The 27,931-nt window shown below is 39.1% G+C and overlaps 1 protein-coding gene across 1 annotated transcript; it reads right to left on the bottom strand.

Annotated features, from left to right (window-relative positions):
- Positions 1–502: 502 nt before the first annotated feature.
- chmp1a (charged multivesicular body protein 1A) lies at positions 503–27,644 on the bottom strand. Its single transcript, XM_057836930.1, has 7 exons — positions 27,501–27,644; positions 22,724–22,743; positions 19,286–19,363; positions 14,238–14,384; positions 5,154–5,282; positions 4,812–5,005; positions 503–3,728 (listed from the first exon to the last, which is right to left on the bottom strand). The coding sequence occupies exons 1-7, from the start codon at positions 27,505–27,507 to the stop codon at positions 3,707–3,709; spliced, it is 597 nt and encodes a 198-aa protein (XP_057692913.1). The 5' UTR covers positions 27,508–27,644; the 3' UTR covers positions 503–3,706.
- Between the last annotated feature and the right edge of the window lie 287 nt (positions 27,645–27,931).

A 27,931-nucleotide genomic window follows, 5' to 3' on the forward strand; every position in this document is an offset into this window, starting at 1 on the left:
ATTAAAAACATATACATGAAGGTTTTTTTTAAATGATATTTTAGGAAAAAAAGGGAAAAAAACGTCTTATATGGATCGCTGTCCAATGCTAAATCTGAATAAATACATCGAACACACACACACGCAAAAAAAGGAAATAAAAATTGGGCGGCAGGGAGCGCTACTTTGGGGTTTTTCACTTATCGCGGCGGGTTCTGCTCCCCATTAACCACAAAAACGAGGTATCACTAATCCTTTCCCCTAGTCCCGTGTCCTTTCAAAATCTTATCAGTATTCAAACACCTTCCCCTACCACCTCCATGAAGTTGGGCCCCATCAGAGGCAAATTCATAGGAAAAATGATGTCATTCGTTTGTGCTATGATTTGTGCTCATTCGTGCCCATTTTTGTTTGTTTGTCCTGCTATCATTTTTGAGATGTTAACAATACTTTTATTGGTCAGTCTGAGGTCAACCCCCCCCCCCCCCCCCCCCCCCCCCCACAATTTGGATTACAAATGGTGTCAATCGTTTGTGCTGTAAAAAGCTAGTATTAAAGAAGCCGACACAGTCTGTACATTTAAGATTAGACTAAAAACGTTCCTATTTGACAAAGTTTATGGTCAGGCTAGTTGAAACCGGACTAGACTCACAGTTCAGTCTAAGCTGCACTAGAAGCTATACGCTGGGGGAAGTTCAGCCACTGAGTCCTATCCCCTTTTCCTCACTCTACTTCCCACTTGTCTTACTTTGTTTCTGTTTTCTAATATCTAGTTGACTTGTCTCTTCATCACTAGTCACCCGGTGTCCCCTTCCCTCCCCTTTTTTTTTCAGCCACAGCCTCCTGACTATCCTGAACCCTGGCTGGATGGACGTCCTTGTATTAGGCCCCTGCCCCGTCTCATCTGGCTAGATGGTCCTCCTCGTTTCTTCATTCCATTGCATCTCTACAAATTGGACCTCCTGCTGCTAATACCCACCATCAGTCCTGGTGCATCTATAGCCTGTCCGTCCTGGGAGTGGATCTCTCCTGACAGTGGTTCTCCCCAAGGTTTCTCATTTTTCCCCAAAGGGTTTTTCGAGTTTTTCCTTGCTGACATGGAAGGTCTAAGGATGGGGGATGCTCAGGACTTGAACTTTATTAATTCATCTACTTTTTCTGACTGTGTATCATATTGCGTCTGCAAAGCCCTTTTAGACAACCTTGTTGTGATATAAGGCTATACAAATAAAATTGAATTGAAAAAGTTTCGTTTGTGCTGCTATCGTTCTTGAGATATTAATTTGGAGTAATGACGTCAATCGCAGCACCTCCGTCGCGGCTGACGAAGCGTACCAACTCTCTTGATAACAGAGGGGAGGCCCATAACTAACGCAAACAGAGCACAAACGAATGGTACCCCTTCATGTCCAATTTGCAGTAAATAGTGGGCTGCGAGTCACGTCATCACTCGAAATTAATATCTCAAGCCCCCCTGTGAGCCTGGCAAGCTATTCTGAATGGGACCATATTTCGAGATGTCTTTGATCGGATCACGTGATTGAAAGTCGTGCTCGATCACATATTATTATGTATTGTTATGGAGAGAATTGGTCTGCTTCGTCAGCTGCGGTAGCTGGATATGGAAAAGCTACGAGTTACGTCATCACTCGAAATTAATATCTTAATATCAGTAAAACGATAGCAGCGCAAAGGAAAGTTTTTACAGCGCAAACATAGCATGAACGAATGGCATCATTTCAGGCCCATTTTGCAATAAATGGGGGGCTGCGTGACGTCATCACTCGAATATCTCAAAAATGAAAGCAGCACAAACAAAACTTTTTACAGCACAAACGTAGCACAAACGACTGATACTATTTTTAACCATTTGCAATCAAAATGGGGGGGGGGCTGGGTGACTTATAAAATAGGTAATATCTAAAAAATGACAGCAGCAAAAATGAGACATTTTTATATAAATTTGCGTCTGATGCGGGGCCAACTTCACGGAGGTATATTTTTGTCAATCCGTCTGCATTCAACACCATGATTTATCCTTAGCGATGATAGAAAAAAAAAGTACAATATAAATGGTACTAAACGTAACAAACTTTATAAAGCAATAACAACTGACTTATGCAATCAACACATTGAACACTGAATTCAAATTGAAGCCTGTGCTGGAAGAAAATATTTTATTTCCATAAGACAAACAAAAGTGTTTCAAAGACGAGGTTTCTCAGTATAAATAACAACCTATTGTAAAATTCCACAAATGAAAAACAGGAAACAGAAGCCAACGGTTAAACTGCTCAGTTAAAGATGTTGGACGAGCTTGTCTATGATTACGTGAATAGAAGCAATTAAATCGAGAAAAAGCCATTATTCAAAACAAAACAATCAAGCAAACAAACAAAACCCTCTAGTCATAAAACAGACGCATTAAGTTAAATTTGAGTTTTACGGATTGTTTAACAATATACATTATAGCATGTATTGAAGCTCCATAATCTTGGGTGTCTCATATGGGGATGTTTACAGAAAAATAAAGACATGGCTGGTCAATTTTACACTGCAAAAACAAATTCCTAATTCAACGATGACAGCTAGAGTCGGCGACCATCAGGTTTTTTTTTTTTTTTTGCAAAGGTGCTGTTAGACAAAACAAGCTGAGATGAAGAACTCTTTTAGGCACTTCCATTCTGAGTAAGGTATTTAATGCAGAAGGTGTAGATCAGGGGTGTCAAACCTACGGCAGTGGGTTGCCTCAAACAGGAGCCAGCGTCAAATCCATGCCAAATACCAGCAAACAGCAATAACCCGCTGTGGGCACTCATGGCAGAGAAATGCTTTAGTGAGCTTTCGCTAAATCCATGCTTTCTACCGTGTTAGTAAATGTGCTGTTCATCGGGCCAAATAATACTTTAACACAAGTCTTAGCTTAAATATACGGTGGGTAAAAAATATTTTTAGAGAACGAATATTGCAATTAACAGTCAACTCCCTTTTTTCCATGCACCATCCACCACAACTTGAACGAACAAGACGGACAACTGAACTAACATTACCGAAAGTTCCTATTCGACTTTGTATGGTGTGATGAGTTAGTCGAAGATGGATAATTTCCCAACCGTGTCATGTTTTACCAGGATAAGCCGATAAGATGATCAATGGATGGATGTTTCATAAAAAGCCACATAGATATACTTTGACTTCTAAGTTGTGTGTAGATACAGTATATAAGTAAAAACGACACAAAATGTGCGTTAATGTTAAAATTGTACATGCAATAATTTGCACTCCACAATTCAATATTTCTCGCCCACTTCAGATCAAATTGCAGTGAATGCAGCCGGCAAAACAGTGATGAGTTTGACGCCCCTGGTGTAGTTGATGACGTGCGTGTATTAACAAAAAATAAAATGACAGAGTAATGATTGTGTACTGATAAATTCAATGTTATACGTGAGTCTCCTCTCATCGAGTCCCAACTGTTTTTAGGACTATGTTGCACTTCCTTGTAATCAATTCAGTTGTTATCACTTAAATCTCTACATTTCCATTATTGTCGTTGTCCCATAGGTAAAACCAAATTCATTTGGACAGGGCATACATAGGGAGGGGACTGACAATCTTTTTGGCCAAAACAAGAAAATTGTGATACTCCCTCAGTACAAATCCACAATTCCCACCAACTTCAACTTTGTACTTTCCCCCCCCTCACAGCCGTGAGACGAGTCGCCGCTCAGTTCCGCAGAGCTGCCAATCTGCAACATGAAAAATAGGAAGCTGAAATTGCATCGTTAGGTGCCAAAAATAGGTGATATAGCTTCAAAATGATATCACCATACTTCAAGAAAATTTGCAAAGATGACATTGGAATAAAAATACTGAAAGACATGTATGCAATTTCTGCTTTATTTTTTTCTCTCCATTTCTTCTCCATTTCTGCTCCATTTTTATTGCTGCAACGATTAACCGATTAACTCAAGTAATTCGATTAAAAAAACCCTTAAATCAAATTTTGTTGCTTCAAGGAGTCGTTTAATTAGAGTATCGTTGTGATGGTTTTAGGGCTGTCAAACGATTAAAAATTTTAATCGAGTTAATTACAGCTTAAAAATTTATTCGCAATTCAAACCATCTATAAAATATGCCATATTTTTCTGTAAATTATTGTTAGAATGGAAAGATAAGACACAAGACGGATATATACATTCAACATACAGTACATAAGTACTGTATTTGTTTATTATAACAATAAATCAACAAGATGGCATTAACATTATTAACATTCTCTTAAAGCGATCCATGGATAGAAAGACTTGTAGTTCTTGAAAGATAAATGTTAGTACAAGTTATAGAAATTTTATATTAAAACCCCTCTTAATGTTTTATTTATTAGCGCTGAGAAGTGTACTGCTTTAAGATGGCGGCTGTTTACTAACACCACTGACTGTCATTTGGCATCTAGTTCAACATACATGTGATATCTATGAGACGCATCAGATGCTATCTGCTACCGCCGTAGCATCATCCGCGCTAGTTTTTAGCAACGTCGGCGTAGTTTGTAGTGGCTGTAGGCTGCAGAAAGCTTTATATATATATATATATATTTTTTTATTTTTATTGCTTCTTCCTCTACGCACGTGACATCAGCGCGTTGTCCCGCATTAAAAGTAGTCCGGGCAAAACGTGATGCTTAGAGTTGGCAAAATTAAACGATTCCTTGAGGTGAATAAAATTTATTGGATCAGTTTTTAAACTCGAGTTCCTCGAGTTCCTCGAGTATTCGTTTCAGCTCTAATTTGTATGCAATGGACAAAAAAACAATCATTACTGGATCTTACCGTCTTGACAGCTGGTCTTCCTTCTCCTGGCTGCGTGAACTCTCCGCACCCACTGATGTGGCTCCTGCGGGCAATTTGTTGAGCTGGTCCATCACTTCCAGGCCACTTTCCTCGGCTATTTGATGGATTAAGTCATCCACCTGTTCTTGTGGTGTTGTTAGTGTCATTGCAGAGCTCATGGAATCTTCCATAACCTGTTGTCAAAAAAAGAGCTTAACTCGAACCATATAAGATGAGATGTCCTCAGAAGCCTTGGTAGAATGTCCGTAAAAATGGTTAGCAAACCAAATGCAAAACGTGACACAAAAAAAAAAAGGCTGCATTGACGCTGCGGTCACTTACTGAGGTGTGGACATCAAGGTTTTGGACTTGGCTTTCAAACTTATCCATAACAGCAGAGACTTTTTGAAGGTCCATAGAATTCAGAGCTTTGTCCAGAGCCTTGGTCACCTGGCCCATATTTTTAGACACCTGATATAGAAAGCATGATGAAAGTATGATCAGAAATGTGAAAAAAAAATCTATGAATTATGAAAAGTGCTGGCTAAAATCAATAACAATTGGTTGTATTGCAGTTTATGTCAGTTAATGCTGTGCCTTGGCCTCCTCGGGTGCAGTGTGGTCAACACGGCAGGAGTACCCAATCTTTGTGTGTTGAGAAACCCTTTTTACAATTAAAAAAAAATCAACAGAAATGTCATAACAAGTATATTTATTGAATTATAATTTATTATAATTTGTATAAGTCAATCCAAAAACAGGAAAACTTCCACATTTTCTGTTTTTCTTCTGATCACAACTCATGCAAGGCCTTCATGTGAGACAGAATTATACCCAGGACACAGGTCAGATTGACTGCTTTTCATTTGAAATATTTATCCATCGCCGTGCCATATCGCAGAATAATCAATTCACTACAACATGTCTCATTTGTAGCACACATGCCCGTGGGCAACTTCAACTTTTAAATCTACATTGCTCTTTAGTGAATAAGCGTGTGATTGTCCCCACCATTACAGCAATTAGCTTAGGTTAAATTTGCACGCAAATCCTGATTATTTCTCTAGGTGTCTCTCCCAGGTTTCAAGAAAGCCCTGTTGGGATGCACAGCTTCCTTTAAAATTTATCATCCCCCTCCCTTTCCCACCCCCAAGTTTTAAACATAACCTGGACAGTGTTGTGCATGACGGCATTCAATGAACGATCGTTCATATTTTGGGCAAACATGAATTGAACGTGTCATATTTCTGTCTCACGAATGTCATTGTTGAACACGCTCATTCTAGCGGTTGTGAGTGGCGTTCATAACCTCGTTCATGAGTTCAGAATTAGAGCCTTTCCGACAAAACTGCAGATAAAGCCATAAAAGCTAAAACACACTATAAAAAAAACAAACCTTATTAGTGGGAAACTATCCAACCTGGCAACCCAAGACGCCTGTGACTGCCATGCTGTTTTAGCAAACACAGCATTTTTTGCTCCCGAAGCTTTTATGGCGGTGAATAAGCATTGTTTTTCATTCAGTTGGATTTTTATTATTATCCAAAGGGGCTAAATAAACAAGTTATATCATAAACGTACATGTGCAACATGAATAATAAATGCTTAACGACCTTAATTAAATGCTTAACAGCACAGAGAAGGCGTTAACGGCTAGAGGAGCGGTGTGCGGTCAGGTTAACCACAGCTACATGGCAGAATGTGTACGAGGAGCACTTTCCTTTGTGCGTGTCCATGACCAAACATAAGTACATATTCCTTTTTTTGTCGAAAGTTTTTGGTGTTTACTTTGGAATCGCTGCATTCGTAGCCGTTTGTAGCGTTAAGCTCACCCGCAGAACCGCAAAGTTGCATTTTATGACTGGGTGAAAAATCTGACAGACACCAGCCCACTACCAACATTTAAGTGAGTTTTACGCAGAGGTGGGTAGAGTAAAGAAAATTGTATTCAAGTAAGAGTAGCATTACTTCAGAATAATATTACTCAAGTACAAGTAGTCATTCAAAAAAATACTCAAGTACAAGAAAAAAGTATTTGATGAAAAAAACTACTGTAGTACTGAGTAATTCCTCATAATTTCTATTTTTAAAACAATGGCATATTTTTTTCTCAGCACAAAGCCATCAATATGAACAGTTATTATTATTCATATAATAAACTATTAGATGAACGTATTAAGCCCGAAGTCAGAATCATCAAACTCGAGTGAAATTTTTTAAAATGAAAATCGCCTGTCCCAAGAGCATGACTGTCCTCTTGTGGATAAACACATTTTGCTCTATGAAATTAAAACTCTCTTTGCTTTTCTGTGGTCTATCAGTGCCAAATAAAAACTAGGAGAGAGTTTGAAATCTGCACTTTTATTTGTGACTGCAGGGCTCTATCTGAAATACTTGATTTTTTACGGCGCTTTAAATAAATCACATTTTGTGATGTTAGAACAGGCCCCCTGGTTGGGGATCACTGAATTAGAGCAGGGGTTTTCAACCCAGTCCTCAAGGCACACTGTGGGTCCTGGTTTTTGTTCCAGCCGATCCAGCAGAGACAGTTGAACCAATGAGGCTTCTGCTAAAACAAGCCACACCTGACTGCAATCAACTGATTGCACTTGTAAAACACCAGATTGGGGAAAAAGTGTTGTCATCTTGTTTGGTAAGAATGAAATCCTGCACCCACAGTGTGCCTTAGTGGAATAGGTTGGGGACCCCTGAATTAGAGGAATGTGGTCATAGAATACACTGCTAGCTCATATCAAACTGTGTGACAATATCAGCACCTTCAAAATGAGCGTTAAACAGTGACTGAAAACCAACCAGACCTGCTCCCATTAATGATCTTAATCTAAGTGTACAGTGTGAACTTGGTTTCACTTTCTTTTGTACATTTGTATGTATTCTGTGTTCGTGATGTATGGAAATAATGTCTGTATGTTATGTTAGGTCGCATTATTTATTTTATTGTTTTAGTAAACCTGCCTTAGGACAACGGATGAAATCTAGCAACTAGCAAACTCCAGCATATTAACATTAATGTTGCTTACTGATGTATTGATCAATGTTCATGGTCCTAATCAAATAGAGAAATGAAAATTAAATGAAATCCCAGGAAAAATATGTTTGATTAATGCTGGAAAAGTGTGCAAAGACTCAAGAATGATTTAGCGCTGAATTGCTGATTTAGAGGAATCAACTTCTTTTTTAAAACCTCTTCACCTAGCAGGGTTTTTTGGAAGAGCGAAAACAGAGTATAGTGTTACAACTTGATATAAATAATTTAGAGCCAATACCCAGTTAGGCAATATTGTCAGACTATATGAGGCAGCAAAAAGTGTCTACGGCATTGGAACAACACTTTACTGTAATAGAAGACGCCTACGCTGCTCCACTACAGCCATTAGCAGCTCATCTGCCAAACATGCGTGGGATTTTCAAAAAATGTCAGCTGTTGAGTGTTGTATTAAAAATTATGTAAAACACAAAAGGAAAAGTACATTTGAATGAGCTATAATTTACTGTGGGAGCGGCGGCCTTGACTAGAGCAGGTTGCCAGTCGAGTATAGGTGCGTGAGGCTTGGCACTTTGATCTTCTCATCTTGCAGCCTAGCTGCAACACTCGCATTTACAGCAGGGCTGAGAACCAAAAGTGGTATCTGCCATGTAGCAAAATGGATTTTTAAAAAAATGCCAAATGGCAAAATCAATTTTGCCACGTGGCAAAAAAATGCCAAATGGCAAAATCAATTTTGCCACATGGCAAAAAAAATGCCACATGGCAAAATACATTTTGCCACATGGCAAAAAAAATGCCACATGGCAAGATTGATTTTGCCATGTGGCATTTTTTTAGCCATGTGGCATTTTTGCCACAGAGCAAAAAATGCCACATGTCAAAATCTGCCACATACAGTGGGACAAATAAGTATTTAGTCAACCACCAATTGTGCAAGTTCTCCTACTTGAAAAGATTAGAGAGGCCTGTAATTGTCAACATGGATAATCCTAAACCATGAGGGACAGAATGTGGGGGAAAAAAAATCACAGTGCATGTGCATGTCAAATTAAAGCTAAGATGTTATTTTTTTATGATCAGTTGTCAAAACCTTACTGAGATTTGTAGTTTATCAGCAATCAAGCAATGTTTGTGATTTTCCATATTTGGCATTTGAAATTCTTCAACTTTAGCTGGTTATGACACTTTCAAAACTGTAAAAATTTTGAGAAAAAAGTCCATGGCATAATCCTGTGATGACTAAGGAATAAAAAGCTGTGCAACAAGGAATGTTTGAACTGTTTTTTTTTAGTTTATAAATACGCACAGAAAAATCAACCCCTATTTCCACATACATGCTCAGAGAACAAAGGGTTAATAAATACTTTAACTTCACCACCCCACCCCCCACCATTGAGTCACCATCTTATCGTGGGTTTGATGTGAATATTGTACTTGCAGTTATCAACACTTAAAGACCAAATGTGAAGTAATTTCATAACATGCCAAATAGGTTCACAATTAAGGTAATTAAACATTGTCCAACAAATAAAGCATGAAAAAATAATTTAGATGTTGTATATTTGACAAAATAATCGCATTTCCGAAGTTCGAGCCTGAAAGGGGACGAACCCGGAAGTGATACGTCACACCGAGAACAGCGATGGCAGCGCTCCATACGGCCGCCATACAAAGCCCTTCAAACAATGATTCAAAGAGCGATATAAACGATAGATCAAGCGCAACGGAGGAGATTCAAGTTTTTGAAGAGTTGGACCTAACATGTATTAGCCAGACGCTAATCAGGATGCAAACAGTGCGCCTCGACTACCTGACATGGAATGGAGACAAGACCCATCGAGATTACAAGATTGGTAAAATATAGGCTGTTATTATTTTAATGATTTGAAGATGCAGGCATTTGCACATAATTCTATGTTTTTGTCTATCTGATGACATTGTTTATAATCAGACTTCATGTTCATTTTGGCAGATCCAGCAGCTCTCGCACATATAAAATAATAACATAAAAACGTTGGGGGGAAAGAAGGAGATGAGTCGTTGATGGCTCTCTCCACTTTATTGTGGCAACAATAAGGAAACAAAATAATAGCGGACTGCCGCCACATTTGACCGCAAAGTTTTGCTTCTCGCTCATCTCACCCCCTTGCCTCCTACTACTCACAGCTCTCCAGTCAGATTCAGATTCAGATTCAGAGTTTATTTGTCATTGTCAAGATAACAACGAAATTCAGATTGGAGTTCCAACAATAATACTATGAGTTAGTTTCCATTAAAGTGCTTGGGGCAGAGCAATATAAAGGTAAAGTGTCCCCAGTGCCCCCACAATCCCACCATAAATAATAATAAATATTGATAAATTTACATAACCATTCATGCCCCCCCGCACCCCGCAGTGTCAAGTGCGTATTAATGACAGTATAACCATAGCAGCAATTTCAGTGTACTTGTGAATTCAGCAGTCTTATCGCCTGAGGGTACAGACTGTTAGCAAATCTTTTAGTACGGCTGCTCATTGATCTGTACCTTCTACCTGAGGGTAGAAGGAAGAACAGGCAATGGGCAGGGTGGTGTTTATCCCGCAGGATGTTCTGCACTCTGTTTAGACAGCGTGTGTTGTATGTAGACATGTGCCGGTTACCGGTTTCACGGTTTACCGTGGTGTGAAAACGTCGCGGTTTCAAAACCACTAAAATTTTCTGTCAGACCGTAGTACGGTATTCGCCATTTTTCATGTGTCAAAAATCCAGCCAGAAGTGGCGTGGCGTGGCGTGGCGCGGCAGCGCTCACCCCCTCCCGTTTGTTGCTGCGTGTGAAAGTGATTATCGGCTAAACAGCCAGCGAACCCTAAACAAATACTCCAAACATAAGGCGTTCTTTTCTTCAATTTATTGAGCTCTCAAATCGTGGTAAGTGAAATATACAGAATGAATACATTTAAAACGTTGTACAATTGTATTTTTCCATGTGTGAGTAGCTAAACAGATTAGCACTATGAGTTCGCCAAAAACAAAACACATATTTTCCTTTGAAATTCGATATACAAACTAACTAAAAGCTTATAAAAGACGAATGTTAGCCTAGGCTTAGCTGGGAGAGCAACTTCGTCGAGTGTTACAGCCGCAGAGTGAGAAAACAAGCATGATTCTCTTGAATGAAGGGGGGAAAAAAGGCATAGCATCAAAGATCGTTAATTGAGGAAAGATGATCTTGCCCTAAGCACAAATCCACGTTCGCTGGATCAAGGAGAGGTCTCACTCCCAATTATTATTATTATTTTTTTTTTTAAGATGAAACCTTTCCACAACAATATTTACATTTTAACTAACTTATACATTTTTAACTAACTTATTAACTTTTGAATTCTTTGTTCTTTCTAACACAAAGGCATGACATCATGTAGACTAGAGTTGACACAGTGGCTGAAAATGGCGAAACTTCACTTGAGCTTTTCAATCCTCAAAAAAATTATGCAGTATAAATTTTTAAAAATTTTATTCAAAAGAGTTTTTACTTTTTTTAATAGAAATTATTTTGTTTTTGCTCTAAACTTGAGCAACTTGAGCTGTGGCTGTGGGTATAGTCTACGTTATATTTTAATTTTATTTAAAATGTGTTTTTTTTTATTGATAATTTATATATTTTAACAATACATTCATATTCCAATTTGCAACTATGTTCTAAAAAAAAAATCCTGTTCAATGGAAAGAAGTTTTTTTTTTTTTTTTTTAACCCATACATCTCAAAATAACACATTTTGGCGCTATAATTGCAATACCGTGATACTGTGATACCGTGAAACCGTGGTATTTTTGCTCACGGTTATCGTACCGTCAAAATCTCATACCGGCACATGCCTAGTTGTATGTGTTACTTATCTCTGGGAGGGGGGTCCCAGTGATAAGTAACACATACAACACACGCTGTCTAAACAGAGTGCAGAACAGTCCCAGCGTCTCTTAAACGGATCATGCATAGTGTCATGAACTTTTTGTTGACAAAGGTATCGAACACGCGACGTGCTGACAACTTTGTTTCTTTATTAACACATGAAGCTAACAGTATGAACACAACTTGGGGCTCTCGGCAGGCTGTGCGGAGCGATAGATAGAGCCTGTAGAAGTGGCGTCTAATGGCGTGAGGAAATGTAGATTTTTCACACAAGCGAACAGATTACAAAGCACCACTTCAGTGTTGTCCCGAGACTACATTTCCCATGATTCACTGCATGACCTGTACCGCTCCGTGATTCGCTGCGAGATTGACTAAATGGCTATGCTAAACCAACACGGTAGTTGTCAGCTGTCACCTGTCAGTGGCTCCCGTAAAACACAAACTAAAAGGCTATCATGCGATCACCATGAAAGAAACGCCGAACCGTCCAAAAGCAATGCAATGCTTGAAGCATGAAGGTGAAAATACATAATACAAATACAAATAAATGTGCACAAACATACCGGCGGTGTGTGTCTCTTACGGCAACGTGACCGTGAATTACCGCGACTCCGACCCGCTTATATGCACATCCACACCCCTTTCCCGATTGACAGTGGATTAACCCTTTCGGACAAGATCGTAGATGATGCACAATTTAAACACGCTTAACCTAGCGAACACAAAAACAACTATGCCACGACTATTGCCATGAGTTGGCTTTCGGCTAACGTCGCTAGCTTCTACTGTACATCCCACAACAGTTGGCAGCTCTGCTTTGACAAAGTAATCAGTCATCTATCCAAAAATCACACTTACTTCTTGATCATAAACAGACCGGTTAAGGAAGCAGGCATCTTCAAAGTGTTTGTAGCAGAGAACACTACTCGGTGATGGCGTGAAATTCATTCGCTTCGTGAGAACGAAAGATGTCCATTTACGTGCCCTGCTATCCTTTGGCCACCCATACAACTTTTTGTTTGAGTGAGAACAAAACATCGCCACACACCGCCGTGGCATCTTACCGAGAAGCAATGCAACAAACAATACTGTTCTATGGCGGACTTCCCTCGCACTTCCCGGTGTGACGTAATTTCCGAAGATTTCCGAAGATTGCTGAAGAAAAGCATTTTCGTTGTCAAGGGCGTTGCTATGGGTTAAACAAAGAATCTGGAAGGGTTGCGTTAAAAAAAAATAACGAAAATATGCTTATAATTGTTTAGCCATTGATATTATTCAAAAACATGGTTGGCCAACCTTACTTCACATTTGGCCTTTAAAATGAATGGAGGGGGAAAATAATGTTTTATTAGGTCAAGCACATGTGTGCTAATACAGATTGAAGGCTGCTCTCTACTAGCGAACACTTTTCCTACAGGAAATTGGTTACCTACAGGAAACAATAATTCTGCACTGCACTCTATTGGCAAATTTCTAAACTACAGAAAGCTGCCTTATACTGGCTATCTCCTAACTATAATTACAATGAGTTAATCAGCCCTGATCCAAATAAAAATAAAAAAATCAGGGTCTGATGATCGATAGACGCTGGCACCTAAATACATAGCTTCCATGTTTCAAGACTATCAGTTCATGAATGACAGTAGTATGTAGGATTTCAAAGTTCAAGAAGAACAATTCCAACCTGAGTGGCTACTTGACAGGTCAGTAAAACACATAAAGGTGTGGTCTACTTGAGAAGAAATTGCTGTGAATGTGGCCCTCATACCAAAATGACTGACACTCCTGTTTTAAAGGGAATTTGGAATATTGTCATTGTCACTTTTTGCTTGGGAAGACAAACAGAGAAATGCATTTTTTTTATTGAAAGGGCCATATCCCCCAGCTCGATTGTAATCAGCTATTGTGTCAAGAGGCAGGTCTTGGCTTTCAAAGAAACTCCTGCAAATAACTAACAATGGTTGAAAGGACTAACACTCTTCCCAGTAAACCTTCTGTGTCAGAGGAAACAAATTCTAATTTTTGGAAATGTAGTTTTCGGGATTAGGGGGTTCATATTATCAGTCATAAAAGAAATCGATAAAATAAATTGTAAACTGTGTTGGGACCAGCAACGTTATTTGGTCTGGAGACAGCGCCACTGAGGAAGACAAGAAGCAGAGCTGGAGGTGGCAGGGATGTGGATGCTGAGATTCTCGTTGGGAGTGACCAGGATGGACAGGATCAGGAAAAATCACATGAGAGGTACAGCACATGTTAGAGGATTTGGAGATAAAGTCAGAGAGGCCAAACTGAGATGGTTTGGGCATGTCCACAGGAGAGATAGTGAGAATATTGGCAAAAAGATGCTGGCTTTCCAAATGCCAGGCAAGGATGTCTGGAGGAAAACCAAAGACGAACTTTATGAATGTAGTTAAAGAGGGGTTAGATGGAGGCAACTGATTCGCTGTGGTGACCCCAGAACAGAAAAGCCAAAAGGAAAAGAAGAAGAAATATTTTCCAAAATACCAAGTATGACTTACTGATTTCATAGTGACAGCAGTCTGGACTTTAGAGGCAACAGCGTCGACTCGAGATGACATGCGCAACCAGTTTAGACCTTCATTTTTTTTCCGGATGGCATTCTCAGCATATATTCTTGCACATTCCACATTTTTCGTTTGCAGAGCCTGTGATAAGAATATGACATGAAAATCACAATATTAGACCTGTGTTTGAAATATAAACAGTGGTCCTACGCTTAATGTGGGGCTTACGTTGTAAAAGCAACATATAGACCCTACTCACATGACGTCACAACCACGCCCCCGCGCCATATTGTCCGTCAACTCGTCGTGTTGATGCATTACCGCTACGTGAATTCCTCCTATTATGGCGTGTGTTTCTGCTCGTTAACATTAATAATCAAAATGGTGAAGGCGTGTGTGGCGGTCGGTTGCAATAACAGAGAAGATAGACGGAGAGACTTGAAGTTCTACCGTATTCCGAGAGACCCGGAGAGGAGAGCGAGATGGACTGCTGCAATTCGACGAGAAAACTGGGCTCCAAACGATTACCACAGATTATGTAGTAGTCATTTTATATCTGGTAAGATGCATTTAATATATATTTAGAGGGTTTTGGGCTGACAACCACAATTAAGATCATTGCTAGGCTAATCGCCGACAACATTCATTCCTCATGCCGCTTTTTCCTCACGAGGGTCGCGGAGGTGCTGGAGCCTATCCCAGCTAACTCGGGGCAGTAGGCAGGGGACACCCTGAACTGGTTGCCAGCCAATTGCAGGGCACAAGGAGACATACAACCATTCACGCGCACACTCATACCTACGGACAATTTGAGGCAGACGTGCTAACCACTCAGCCACCGTGCCGCCTCGCCGACAACATACCGTTTCAAATTCAAGATGCTTATTTCTTCCACCATCTTTATTTTTTGAATAATATTTAGCTGGTAACAAGTGAAAGAAGCTGGCCTCGTCTATGGATCATCGGTTAAACAGGGGTGTCCAAACTTTTTGCAAAGGGGGCCAGATTTGGTATGGTAAAAATGTGGGGGGCTACCTGGGCTTATTTACGTAGAACAATACATTTAAAGAAATTTTATCAAGCCCTTCTGTGTGTCACAATTGCTTTATTATTACTATTTTTAATTCATAATTTCAACAATCTCGCCTTTGTGGCGTTCTCTTTTGATTCCCGGACTCTTGCGAAATAGTGCTGCTGTGAAATTAAATTAGCTTCAAGTTGCTTTAATTTCTCGTTGCGTATCTTCCGCGACTGTCTCTTTGCAAATGAGGCAGACACAGTTGTGTATTTTATTGAAGAAATAGTCCAATATGCACCTATCCTTGACGCGTCGCAGTCAACTTTTTTTTTGATTGATTGTCGCCATTTTAGAAAATTGGAAGTAAAGGGTCACACGGGGTAATGTTGCTTAGAGTGCTTCTCTTAAAGTTTTTCAAAGTTTCTTGAGAATAGGCTGAGTTTCTGTGGACAAGATAGTTGTAGATATCAGGGTAGCAGATGTCAGGCAGAGACGGCGAAGACAGTGGGTCGAAAAACATCGATTTAGGCATCAAATATGGATCTGGCGAATGGATAAACTGAAGCTTTTCCACATAACGCCTTATATGCAACGCATCCAATGAGTTTACAGCGTCAGATAACACCGGGGCTTCCATGAATTGCTCTATAAATTGCACGACTAATTGAAACCATTGGGAATAGGGCTAAACAATGACGGATAATATGGCGGCCGGATACAGCGACACGACATTTTGTGACGATGGTGAGTAGGGTCTATAGGTAAAATCCGCAAAGTAGTTAGTGCAACAAAGACCACATTAGTTTAATGTTTTTAACTACAGACCTCATTCAGGTGACGTCGCAACATCGCCCCCTGACTTGTGCCGCCATATTGTCCATCAGCTGATTGTGTTTACATGTTACCACTACGTACATTCCTCCTATTACTGCAGTGCTTCTCAATTATTTTCTGTCACGCCCCCCCCCAAGGAAGACGTAAATGTTTCGCGCCCCCCCAAACTCTCTGCCGCCACTGTAAATAGTATCATTTGTCTATAAAATTACTATTATAAATACGCATCTGCCTAACATTGTGTCCTTTTTTTCTAATAAAGAAAAAAAGTAACATAGATCAACTTATAATAAAGTATAACTTTATTAACATTGTTTTGTTTGTAACAGAGAAGACTTGACATGCATCAATTTGCCTGAATTAAAAAAAAAAAAATTCACATCCAAACTAAAAAATACACTCAAGGTACATTTTTGACCATTTGTTACAGAAAAATAAAATGTAATAAAATCAGTAAATAATACCAAATTAAAATTGATTAGAAACATTCACTCATGAGGACAATGTGCCAAAAAATTTGACCGAAAAAACAAATCTGAATAAAAGGGGGGGAAAGTGTCCTTGGACAGGACAGTTTTTATTTTTGCTGCTCACAGTATTTACCTCCTTTGCAATGGTGTGGAGTTATTTTGCAATTAGCATGCCAACAATGCTCACCGGCTTACTGATATAACACTGACAAAGCAGGACGATTGTTGGCAATATTCGGCACGTTTTCACTGAAAAAATCAAGCGGCTTAACAATGAGATTGGGGTCTAATGTCTTTAAGTGGCGTCTTAATTGATTTGGCTTCTAGCTGTCTGCTATAATTATTTTTAGGCACAGTAAACAGTGGTCTTTCATCATCACCCACTGTATTAAAAGTCCAAGCTAAAAGGCAAACGGCACGAAAAAAGCGCATTCACGGCGGCCGAGGTAGAACCGTAGGTGAGGGCGGTCGTCGTGACGATCCCAAGCCGAAAATGGCATTTCTCGGGCGGCGACGTGAGAACCGGACAAGACAGTGGGTCGCTGCGTGAGTGAGTCCGGTCGGAAAACGGCTTTCGAAAACGGCGGTGGCACACTGCTCTTCATATCTGTTGTCTGTGTGTGCTGAGTGCTCTTCCTTAGTTCAAAAATACTGCGCGCACTCTGAAAATGAGAGCGCCACTGCCACCTACTGGATGTGCAAGTACACTTTATTCCAGTACGGCAACAAAAAAAACCCCCGAAAAAACATGTTCCCCGAGGTCACATGCGCCCCCCCCGGCATTGCTCTGCGCCCCCCCAGGGGGGCGCGCCCCACTATTTGAGAAGTACTGTATTACTGCGTGTTTTTCTGCTTGTCTAAGGAATCACCGCCTAGTAAACGAACCCAAAAACCCATTGGGATATGGTCGTGAAAACCTGTAGACTAATACATTTCTGTTCAAAGATGGTTATGTGGCCCAGTCCAGTTTAGTTTGTTACTAAAATACAGTACTATTATTTTGTGTAATTTATTTATTTATTCAAAACTGATTTTACAGTCGTAAATCCATTACTGTAAAGCGTCCATGAAAACATTTGATGCTTTCACCTCAATAAAGCGTTATAAATAAGTGCTCCCGTCAAGGGGGACATTTCACGCGGGGCGGCTATTCGTGACAACGGTGACGCTCAGCTGCCCAAATGTCGGTTTATATTTGGGCCGGTACCGATTTTGGGTACCCGACTCCTCATCGTGACATAAACTGGAGTATGAGTGGAAATTTTGTGGTCTCAGGACGAGCTCTGACGCACGGGACGGGTCCGGACGGGAGGAAACATTTGGGCATCAAATATGGATCTGGGGACTGGATCGACCGAAGCTTTTCCAAATAACAGCTTTAATGCAACTCAGCCAATGCGTTTACAACGTCTGAAAGCACCGGGGCTTCCATCATTTCCAAGTGAATCCACCTTTAGAAACTACGATCATTGACAATACGGACACACAATGACGGACAATATGGCGGCACAATAAAGCGATCACGTTATTGTGTGACGTAGGTGAATGGGGTCTATAGCAGGGTTCCTGCAGGTTTCAACAAATTCAATTATTAAGACCACTTAAAACACAATTGAATCTAACTGTAGGTCTTATTTTATGGGCAACCTTGCAAAGTGGCGTAGCGTACCTCTGGTGGTCAGTTGAAAAAATATTGCCCAAATATGGCCCACCCCTCCTCCTGCAGCTCCGGCAAGGGGGCCACTGCTCATTAACTGGCCCTCGGGTAAGGGATAAGGGGACGAGCTACCGTCCCCGTTAATTCCGACCTACGCGGAAATTCGGGTTGCGTCGCCAACGTAGGAACGGAATTCGTTCGTAACCCGGGGACTACCTGTATTATAGGGCTGCAGCTCTCGATTATTTGAGTAATCGATTAGTTAGTTTGAATAATCCAGTAATCGGATTACAAACATTTAATGCGTTGACGAATAAATTTTAGGAGATGAAAACAAACAAGTATTTATGCCTGCAATAACATTTATTTTAGCTTGCTAAGACTGCATTCTCAAAAGTGCATTAAATGCGAATACAAAATAAAATTCCTGAGTGTTTCTTCAAATTATGCAAGATTGCACTTTCACTCCACAAGAGCAATAAATGCATTTAAAAACTAAATTAAGATACCTATGCTTAGCCTCAAACGGTAAAAAAATAAATAAAATTAAGGGGGCAGGCAAATTTCTTGAAGGAACGATCCCATTTCCAGCTGTTTCAGACAGCCATGATGCAAAGACAAGTTTATATTATGTCATGTATGAAATATATAGCTTTCACAAATCAATTAAAGGTAAAATTGTTACTTTAGTGTGCTTTAGATTGATACCATATGCCTGAAAAATAGGCGATACTGCCCCTGTAAGCCATGTATCCTTTTTATAATAAACAGTAGCTATGTTTATGGCAAGTTTGGCTAAATCTAGATCTGACTTCTGATCTGGATGCTAATCAAAGGGGAGGGTTGAAGGTTAAAGGAGCTCTGACATTTCTGCTTCCGCTAATGCTAATAATAGGATGGGAGCCCACAGTTCTTTAAAAAAAAAAAAAAAAAAAAAAAAAAAAAGGCTAATTAATAATATAGTTTAATAAATTACATCTTTGAGATTTACCAGTTGCTCACAATCAACGTATTGGGCACCGCTGCTCAAAAATCTCCAACGTCAACGTGGTGTTTTGCTCACCTTTTTGACCTTCGCCTGCTCCTTTTCAGACTCTTTCTCTGCCTTTTTGGCTAGTCTTTCGAGTTGTTTGGAGGTGAACTACAAAAAGAGGAGAAAAATGAGACATATATATATATGTATGACATACGTTATTCTATGTATGGCGGAAAACACTCAGGAAACTTGAAGTTCCGATTTGAGACCCCAAATTTGGCCATCTTTCAAAATTGTCCGATATGCATGTGTGATACATCATTGGAAAGGTTAACATCTCAATATTCTGGGGAAGGAAAATTTTGAACAGGAGGGCATTTAAAAAAAAAAAAATTTTTCTTTTAAACAGCAAAACCCTATTTGGAGGTGAGAGCACGCGAGAGCAGAATTAAAGACGCCATGACTTTAACGAGATATTATCACGTACTTAGCTTGTTTCGATCCAAAAACTCCATGTAGGATGTATCACTGAGTGTCAAGACACAGCTGTGAATGGCCACAACTGGATTTTTGAAGGGTTTTTATGGGTGAAAGATGGTAATATAACAAGGGTTGCGATGCAGAAATCGCAGACATCAAGGAGTGGTCGAGATGTTCTTTTTCATATATTTACCCTTTTAAATGCCTCCCCCCCCCCATTTTTCTTTGTTTGGATCGATGATTTATCATCTCAAATAATGAGGAAAATGCTATAGTAACAAAAAATACAATTATGCAATAGTTACGAGGTAGATATCCGTGACTTTTTCATTGTGACGTAATTTTTTAAAAAGTTTATAACATGCGAGTGAATATTTTTTTTGTCGTTTTTTTTTTTTTTTCCAACTAAATATTAGACATCAAATAATGATTCAAAGCTAAAAATGACAGACATTTTGAATAATAAATATAATTACTTTCTTTTTATGGCTAGGTTGTAACAAAAGCGGTTGCGCGACGTCTGTGAACGGGATTTTCAGGGTAAAACGGACAAATTAAAAATAGTTCGGGGGCTTAATGCGCCATGAATCTGCTATGGCAGCATACAGACATATTGATCTATCAAACACAACAGTTGTTTTGGTTTAAAATACTGCAGTTGCTTTTAAAGAGGAGTGCAAGAGCAGAAACTGCTTTTTCAGTCTTTTCTCTGTTTTCCGCCATATATGACATACGTTTTATATATATATATATATAAAAAAAAAACATATATATATATATATATGTATAATCTTTATTCAGGAGTCAAACAAGGTGTCCATAGCACACAAACAAACAGAAAAATGACATAAGAATACAGTGTATTACAAAAGTGAGTACACCCCTTGTATTTCTGCAGATATTTCAGTATATCTGTCTAACACTGACAAAAATGACACTTTGACACGAAGAAAAGTAGTCCGTGTGCAGCTTATATAATAGAGTTAATTTATTTTCTCCTTAAAATAACTCAAAATATAACTATTAATATCTAAACCCCTGGCAACAAAAGTGAGTACACCCCTTAAAAACGTACATCCCTAAATGTTCAAATTGAGTACTGCTTGTCATTTTCCCTCCAAAATGTCATGTGACTTGTTAGTGTTACTAGGTCCAGGTGTCCATAGGGAGCAGGTGTGTTCAAATTTGAAGTGAAGCTGTCACCCTCTATCATACTGGTCACTGAAAGTTCCAACATGGCACCACATGGCAAAGAACTCTCTGAGGATCTTAAAAGACGTATTATTGCGCCACATGAAGATGGCCGAGGCTACAAGAAGTTTGGAAACACCCTGAAACTGAGCTGCAGCTCAGTGGCTAAGATAATCCAGCGTTTTAAAAGAGCAGGGTCCACTCAGAACGAGCCTCGGGTTGGTTGTCCGAAGAAGCTGAGAGCACGTGCTGAGCGTCACATCCGAATGCTTTCTTTGAAAGATCGTCGCAGGAGTGCTGTCAGCTTTGCTGCAGAGATTGAAGAGGTGGTGGTTGGGGGGGGGGGGGGGGGGGGGGGGGGGTCAGCCTATTAGTGCTCAGACCATACGCCGCACTGCACATCAAATTGGTGTGCATGGCTGTCACCCCAGGAGGAAGCCTCTTCTGAAGACGGTACACAAGAAAGCCCACAAACAGTTTGACAAGGATGCACTAAAGGATCCAAATGCTCGACAGTTCAATCCAAACAAAGATTTATTTTCCAGTTCAAAGTTAAAAAAAAGGAACAAAAATTCACAGCAACAGCTGGACATTAATCAACAAAAATTCACAGCAACAGCTGGACATCAATCAACTGAGTAGATTTCACTAGAAACCAAAAGGCATTGGTTCAAAAAACATGAATTGTTCTCAAAAAGGGGCTTACACAAGGACGTGGCGTAGGACATGGCAGGATAGCAGACAAACTTACAATGGGCAAGGTTAGAAGCAGGCTATTTATACAGAGGGTCACAGGTGGACACGATCAGCCTGATTGGCAAGGGCAGGAAGTAAAGTTAACTCATGAAGGCACACCACTACCAAAATAAAATAAAAGGATCTGACATGAATCTACACAAAACGTTAAGACCTCAGAGACGTGACACAGTTTGCTGAAGACGTGTCAACAAAGCACATGGATTACTGGAACCATGTCCTATGGTCTGATGAGACAAAGATTCATTTGTTTCGTTCCGATGGTCTCAAGCGTGTGTGGCGGCGACCAGGTGAGGAGTACAAAGATAAGTGTGTCATGCCTACAGTCAAGCATGGTGGTCGGAATGTCATGGTCTGGGGGTGCATGAGTGCTGCAGGTGTTGGAGAGTTACATTCTATTGAGGGAAACATGAACTCCAACATGTACTGTGAAATACTGCATCAGAGCATGATCCCCTTCCTCCAGAAATTGGGTCGCAGGGCAATGTTCCAGCATAACAATGACCCCAAACGCACCTCCAAGATGACCACTGTTTTACTGAAGAGGCTGAGGGTAAAGGTGATGGACTGGCTAAGCATGTCTCCAGACTTGAACCCAATAGAACATCTTTGGGGGATCCTCAAGCGGAAGGTGGAGGTGCGCAAAGTCTCAAATATCCGGCAGCTCCGCAACATCGTCATGGAGGAGTGGAAGAGCATTATTTCCAGTGGCAACTTGTGAAGCTCTGGTCAACTCAGTTCTGGATAATAGTGGTGGCCAGACAAAATATTGACAGTTGACATGTTGTACTGTATGTTAATATTGACAACTTTCACTAAAGGGTGTACTCACTTTTGTTGCCAGGGGTTTAGATATTAATGGCTATATTTTGAGTTATTTTGAGGGGAAAATAAATTAACTGTATAATATAAGCTGCACACAGACTACTTTTCATTGTGTCAAAGTGCCATTTTGTCAGTGTTGTCCCATGAAAAGACATACTTAAATATCTGCAGAAATGTGAGGGGTGTATTCACTTTTGTGATAGACTGTACACAGGAACAGAAACCAGAAAAGAAAGAACATATCATGTTTTTTCATCAGTATTGTACACGTACCTTTAATTGGAATAGTGTTTCTGTGGGAAAACAAATAGTCAAAATTAAATTATATGGTTTTCATATTGAAAAAAACCAGGGCTGTCAAACGATTAACATTTTTAATCGAGTTAATCACAGCTTAAAAATTAATTAATCGTAATTAATTGCAATTCAAACCATCTCTAAAATATGCCATATTTTTCTGTAAATTATTGTTGGATAGGAAAGATAAGACACAAGACGGATATATACATTCAACATACTGTACATAAGTACTGTATTTGTTTATTAAAACAATAAATCCACAAGATGGCATTAATATTAACATTCTTTCTGTTAAAGGGATCCACTGATAGAAAGACTTGTAGTTCTTAAAAGATAAATGTTACTATGAAAACTATGAAAAAAAACTGCAACTTAGTCCAAAAAATACTAGTACATTATTTTATTTACTGTTTTGAACTGTTAACTTGATAGTGAAATAATAGTTTATTTAAGCCGGAGAGGGTTTTTGTACAATTTTTGTAACTAATGTACGAAACATTAAAAACCGAGGGTGGAGGGGTGCATCAATAATAGATTTATAATTGAATCGTAGCCTCTGAATCGTAATCGAATTGTTAGGTGCCCCAAGATTCCCACCTCTACAATTCAGGGTACCCTGCCTGCTGCCCGTAGTTATCTGAGATAGGGTCCAGCACCCCCGAGACCCTTGTGAGGATATGCGACTTGGAAGATGAACGAATCAATTAATGGGTTGGGTCAGCAAGGTCATTTTAATACTGTAAGTCAAAAAACTGACAGACAGATTTATGTTTCAGAAATGAAACTAGGTTTATTGGAATAACGGATGATGTGCAATATGTATAAAAACAAAATGACAGTTGCATAAATTTGGCTACCAGTCATTTTTTTACAGCACATCTCACACTGCTACGATGCAGGCTGATGTACTTCACGTACAATAAGAAAATGCCACACATTCCGAACATTCTCATCAGACGTAAACTGGCATTCGTCTCCTTATGCTTTTGTCTCTCGAGACATGTGTTTAGCTCATCACTGTCACGTCACCATCATGAAAAAATTGTTCGTCGACAAAATATTTTTTATCACCGTTATCATTGACAAAAACAACTAAGGTGTTCAAGTTAGGATAGCATTCACATTAGCATTGGCTTTAGCATGGCGAGCGTAGTCTTAAACACGGACCACATTTTCTGTATCCCATCCGTTTAATTAATAGCAATTAATGTACTGTTTTCCTGCTGAGTGTGTATTATAGAAAGAAGGGCTGCGGTCTGTAGTTTGGACACAACTTAGGAGCAGTGTACTTCAATCAATCCTTTCATCTTGTTTAATAATGCGAGGAGTTAAGACATACCTGGTCTTAATTCAGTGATGGTTTGAACCTGCTTTGATTATAACAGTTAACACACATTTCTCATAACGTATGCTGTGGAATAATACTTATGTTTCATTTATGGGCAAAAACAAACAATATTGAGTGTATAATATTTATTATTATTAGTTTATCAACAATTCAATAACATCAGAATTGCTGAACAAATCAAACAGCGATTTAACTTGTTAGCTGCCAGTGATGGCCCAAGATGTCCAAATCATGAGTTCAAATGGATTGGATGTTTACTAGTGATAAGCTCAATTTAAAAGGAAGAACAGAGCCATATGATTGGATATCTAATTATTAGGGGTGTAACGGTACACAAAAATCTCGGTTCGGTATGTACCTCGGTTTTGAGGTCACGGTTCGGTTCATTTTCGGTACAGTAAGAAAACAAACTGCAAAATATAAATGTGCTAGTTGTTTATTACACACTTTTGTGCTTTCAACATTAGGAACAATTGCCTATACAAAGCTAGAATTCTGCTCAAAAAGTAGAGGACATTTAAAGATAATCCAACAACAATTTGCCTTTCAGACCCCGCGTATTGGTCAGCTCTTTCTTGAAAGAAAGACGAAAAAAGAAGTCCTGTGCTAAAGAGAAAAGCAAATCCAATGACAAAGATTTTAACATGTATTTTACAAAATAAATGCCTCAATGAAACATTTTTTTTTCTGATGAACGGTTTTCAAAATCTTTATTGGTGGATTTTCTCAAATTAAAGCGCCACACAGAAATTAATAAATTTAATTGTGTAAGCAGGATGTGTGTATTATTCTTATTATTTAATTACAGGTGTTTTAGCTCATTTTGATTTATTTTATTTAAATGGGCTATTATTTATTTTATCATGTGTTTATATTTTACAAATATTCATTTATATTGTATATTTTATGTTGTATAACTTTAGTTCCTATGTGAATGTTAGTTCCTACTTGTTTTGTTGTGGTAGGACTCAGGAGGGTTTTGTATTGAACACGCGGCCGTGTTGGTTATTATTATAGCAGAGAAGACAGCAGTAAATCAGCAAAGACAAGTCAACTGTGCCCCAATCTACAACTCAAGAGATCTGATGGACTCAAAAAGTAGGTTACGATTGCATATTAGTTTGAAAATCGACCGGATCCACTGTATTTTTACACGAATGACTTCCGGCCCGATCCTAGCTACCGGTAGTAGTATTGACGCAGGAGGGTCGTGTCTCGCGTCAATTAATGAACTCTGCCGTTCTTTTCGCGTGCGTCGTCTTGAGCTGCTTCTAGGACGCGTCTAACACGCGGCCGCACTGCGACTGGTATGAATTGGCGGATTGACTTTAACACCCGCGTTTCACTGCGTTCTCGGGGCGGCCACGTTGTCGCGCCGTTGACGTTTCTGGGTTATAGGCTACTGTCCTACCGTGTTGGTCCTCATTATAGTAGAGAAGACGAAGTAAATATAATCTACACAAAGAAACTGTATCCCGATTTACTCACAGCCTCGAAAAGTAAGGGTTATATTACGTCAGAAACTCGTTCACGTGTGTTCCGAACCGCCCACCATGTACCGAAACAGTTCAATAACATTTTATGTACCGTTACACCCTTAGTAATTATCTATCATCGTCAATGGCAGTGAATAAGTTAAAGAACTATTTTTTTGTCTTAAATTTATTTTCACTATTGTCCATAATAACACAAACTGGCATCCCAGCCAGAGGAGTTGGTTGAAGTGGCTGGGGAAAGGGAAGTCTGGGCTTCCCTACTAAAGCTGCTGCCCCAGCGACCTGACCCCGGATTAAGCGGTAGATGAGGGATGGAGGGATTTTCAGCGACAATTGACAGTAAATTAGCTGTCATTATTTTGTTTGGCTAATTTAGGCACTTGTGAAAATCCGCACCCTTGCAACATAATGGTGTCCTCGGATTTGTCACCTTTTTGTGATTCCAGCACCGCATGCCCTCTTGTGGCGAGCCTTGAAGCTATGGTCACAGAAACTTTATTGTTTACTCCAAATTCAAGGTCAGGGTCTTGTTTTGAAGCTGACTACATGGCGGATACACCCGTGCTAATTTCAAGAACAATGAGGTTAGTTAAGGTCACTTATTTATGATTTGAATAACAGAGACTCTTCAAAGTGATCATGGATGATGTAAAATTGCTAGGTTGTTGTAAGGTATATTACTTGTATATGAAATATGAAGTTGCTATGATTGATGCCTATGTATAGTGAAATCCATTCTATTCTACTGACTGCGATAATCTACCTAAATGGTACGGAATGGCACTTAAATGGCACCTAACATATTTCTTTCCATCTTTTAATGTTTTTAAATTTATTCTTAACTTAAAATATGGGTATTTATATGCAGGAAATCGGAATGTTCCTTATTGTTTTCGAAGCAGAAGGTATCAAATGTGTACTTTTTAAAAGTAGGTCATTTTATTGGTCAAAGGTCATTGTAAGGTCACAGGTTAAATTGTATGCGCTTTTTATTTTCAGGAATACAATATGAATGTCAAAGAAGATAATTTTACAACACAAATGTGGACCTATTTGTGAGTCTTCATTTTGATTGGTAAGAGGTCGAGGGTTGTGCCTAAATAGGTCAAAGTTCAAGTTGTCAGGTCAAATGCCAAGCACGTTATAAACACTATATATTTAAAATTTGACTTAAAACAATAACATTGACTGAGATATAGCTTAAAACATTGATAGGCCACTATGATTCATCCTTATTTGGATCACAAAGTTTATCATTGTGTCAACAGGCCAATTTATTAGTGCACTATAACTTTTTTTCTGTTTGGAATTTCTGAATGAAATAAAAAGTGACATCATTGTGTCAGTGAGCCTTGTAGGATTCAAGAAAATGTTAGTGAAAAAGATGACTTCTCATCCCCCCCCCAAGTGCCTATATATGATTGAATATCTACAGTACCATCGTAAATGGCAGTGAATAAGTTAAAGAGCTATTTTTTGGTCTTTGGATTTATTTACACTATTGTCCATATTAGCACAAATTGTCGCAGTTTTTATGATCATTTTCAGACAATCGACAGTAAATTCACTGTCATTATTTTTGTTTTGCTAATTACAAAGTATTTACTATTTGATCACATGATATTTTATTGAGCCCTAGCCCTTACTAAGTAGCTAATGGTATAGAAATAAGAGGCAAAGAACAAAACTAAGTTCGTATTCCAAAATATAAGAGAAGCTATATTCACAATTTGGGACATAATACAACAATAGTAATGTAGGCTATAAGAAGCATGATGCGGGTAAAATAATGCTAATACATAGTATATCCTGACCATCTTTCCAAGCTAACAAGTTTTATCTGTCACAAAACAGTTATGCTGCTGGCAAAGGTACTAGGACGAACGATTATTAAACGTTAACCTACCGTCCATGTCGAATCGTCGTTGTGTCTTGATTTTCACCTAAAAAGACAAATTGTTTTGCTTAAACGAGTACAGTACCACCACTTCCTGGTTCAGCGTTGACGTAATCGTAAGCATAGACAAAAAAAAAAAGTGCGTGTGCGCGTGAGTGAGTGTGGTTGTGTGCGGACATAGATATCATATAAAAAGCTTAGAACTCTTATTTCGAAATCGGCGGCCAAAGTAACCAACGGTCATATTGCGTCGGAGGACTTCTCTGGCGAGTTATGGCGGCTGATTTGATTTGTGTTATCAATCAATTAAAAACCATAAGTTGCTTCAATCAAATGTACATTTTCAATTAAAAGAACTGTCACTTCAATCTAAAATAATTATTTTCAATTAAAGAAAAAAAGTTTTTGAATGAAAAAATCTATTTGATCTAATCCATCCA

This window comes from Corythoichthys intestinalis, chromosome 5 (assembly GCF_030265065.1).
Source record: "Corythoichthys intestinalis isolate RoL2023-P3 chromosome 5, ASM3026506v1, whole genome shotgun sequence".
NCBI classification, from domain to species: domain Eukaryota; kingdom Metazoa; phylum Chordata; class Actinopteri; order Syngnathiformes; family Syngnathidae; genus Corythoichthys; species Corythoichthys intestinalis.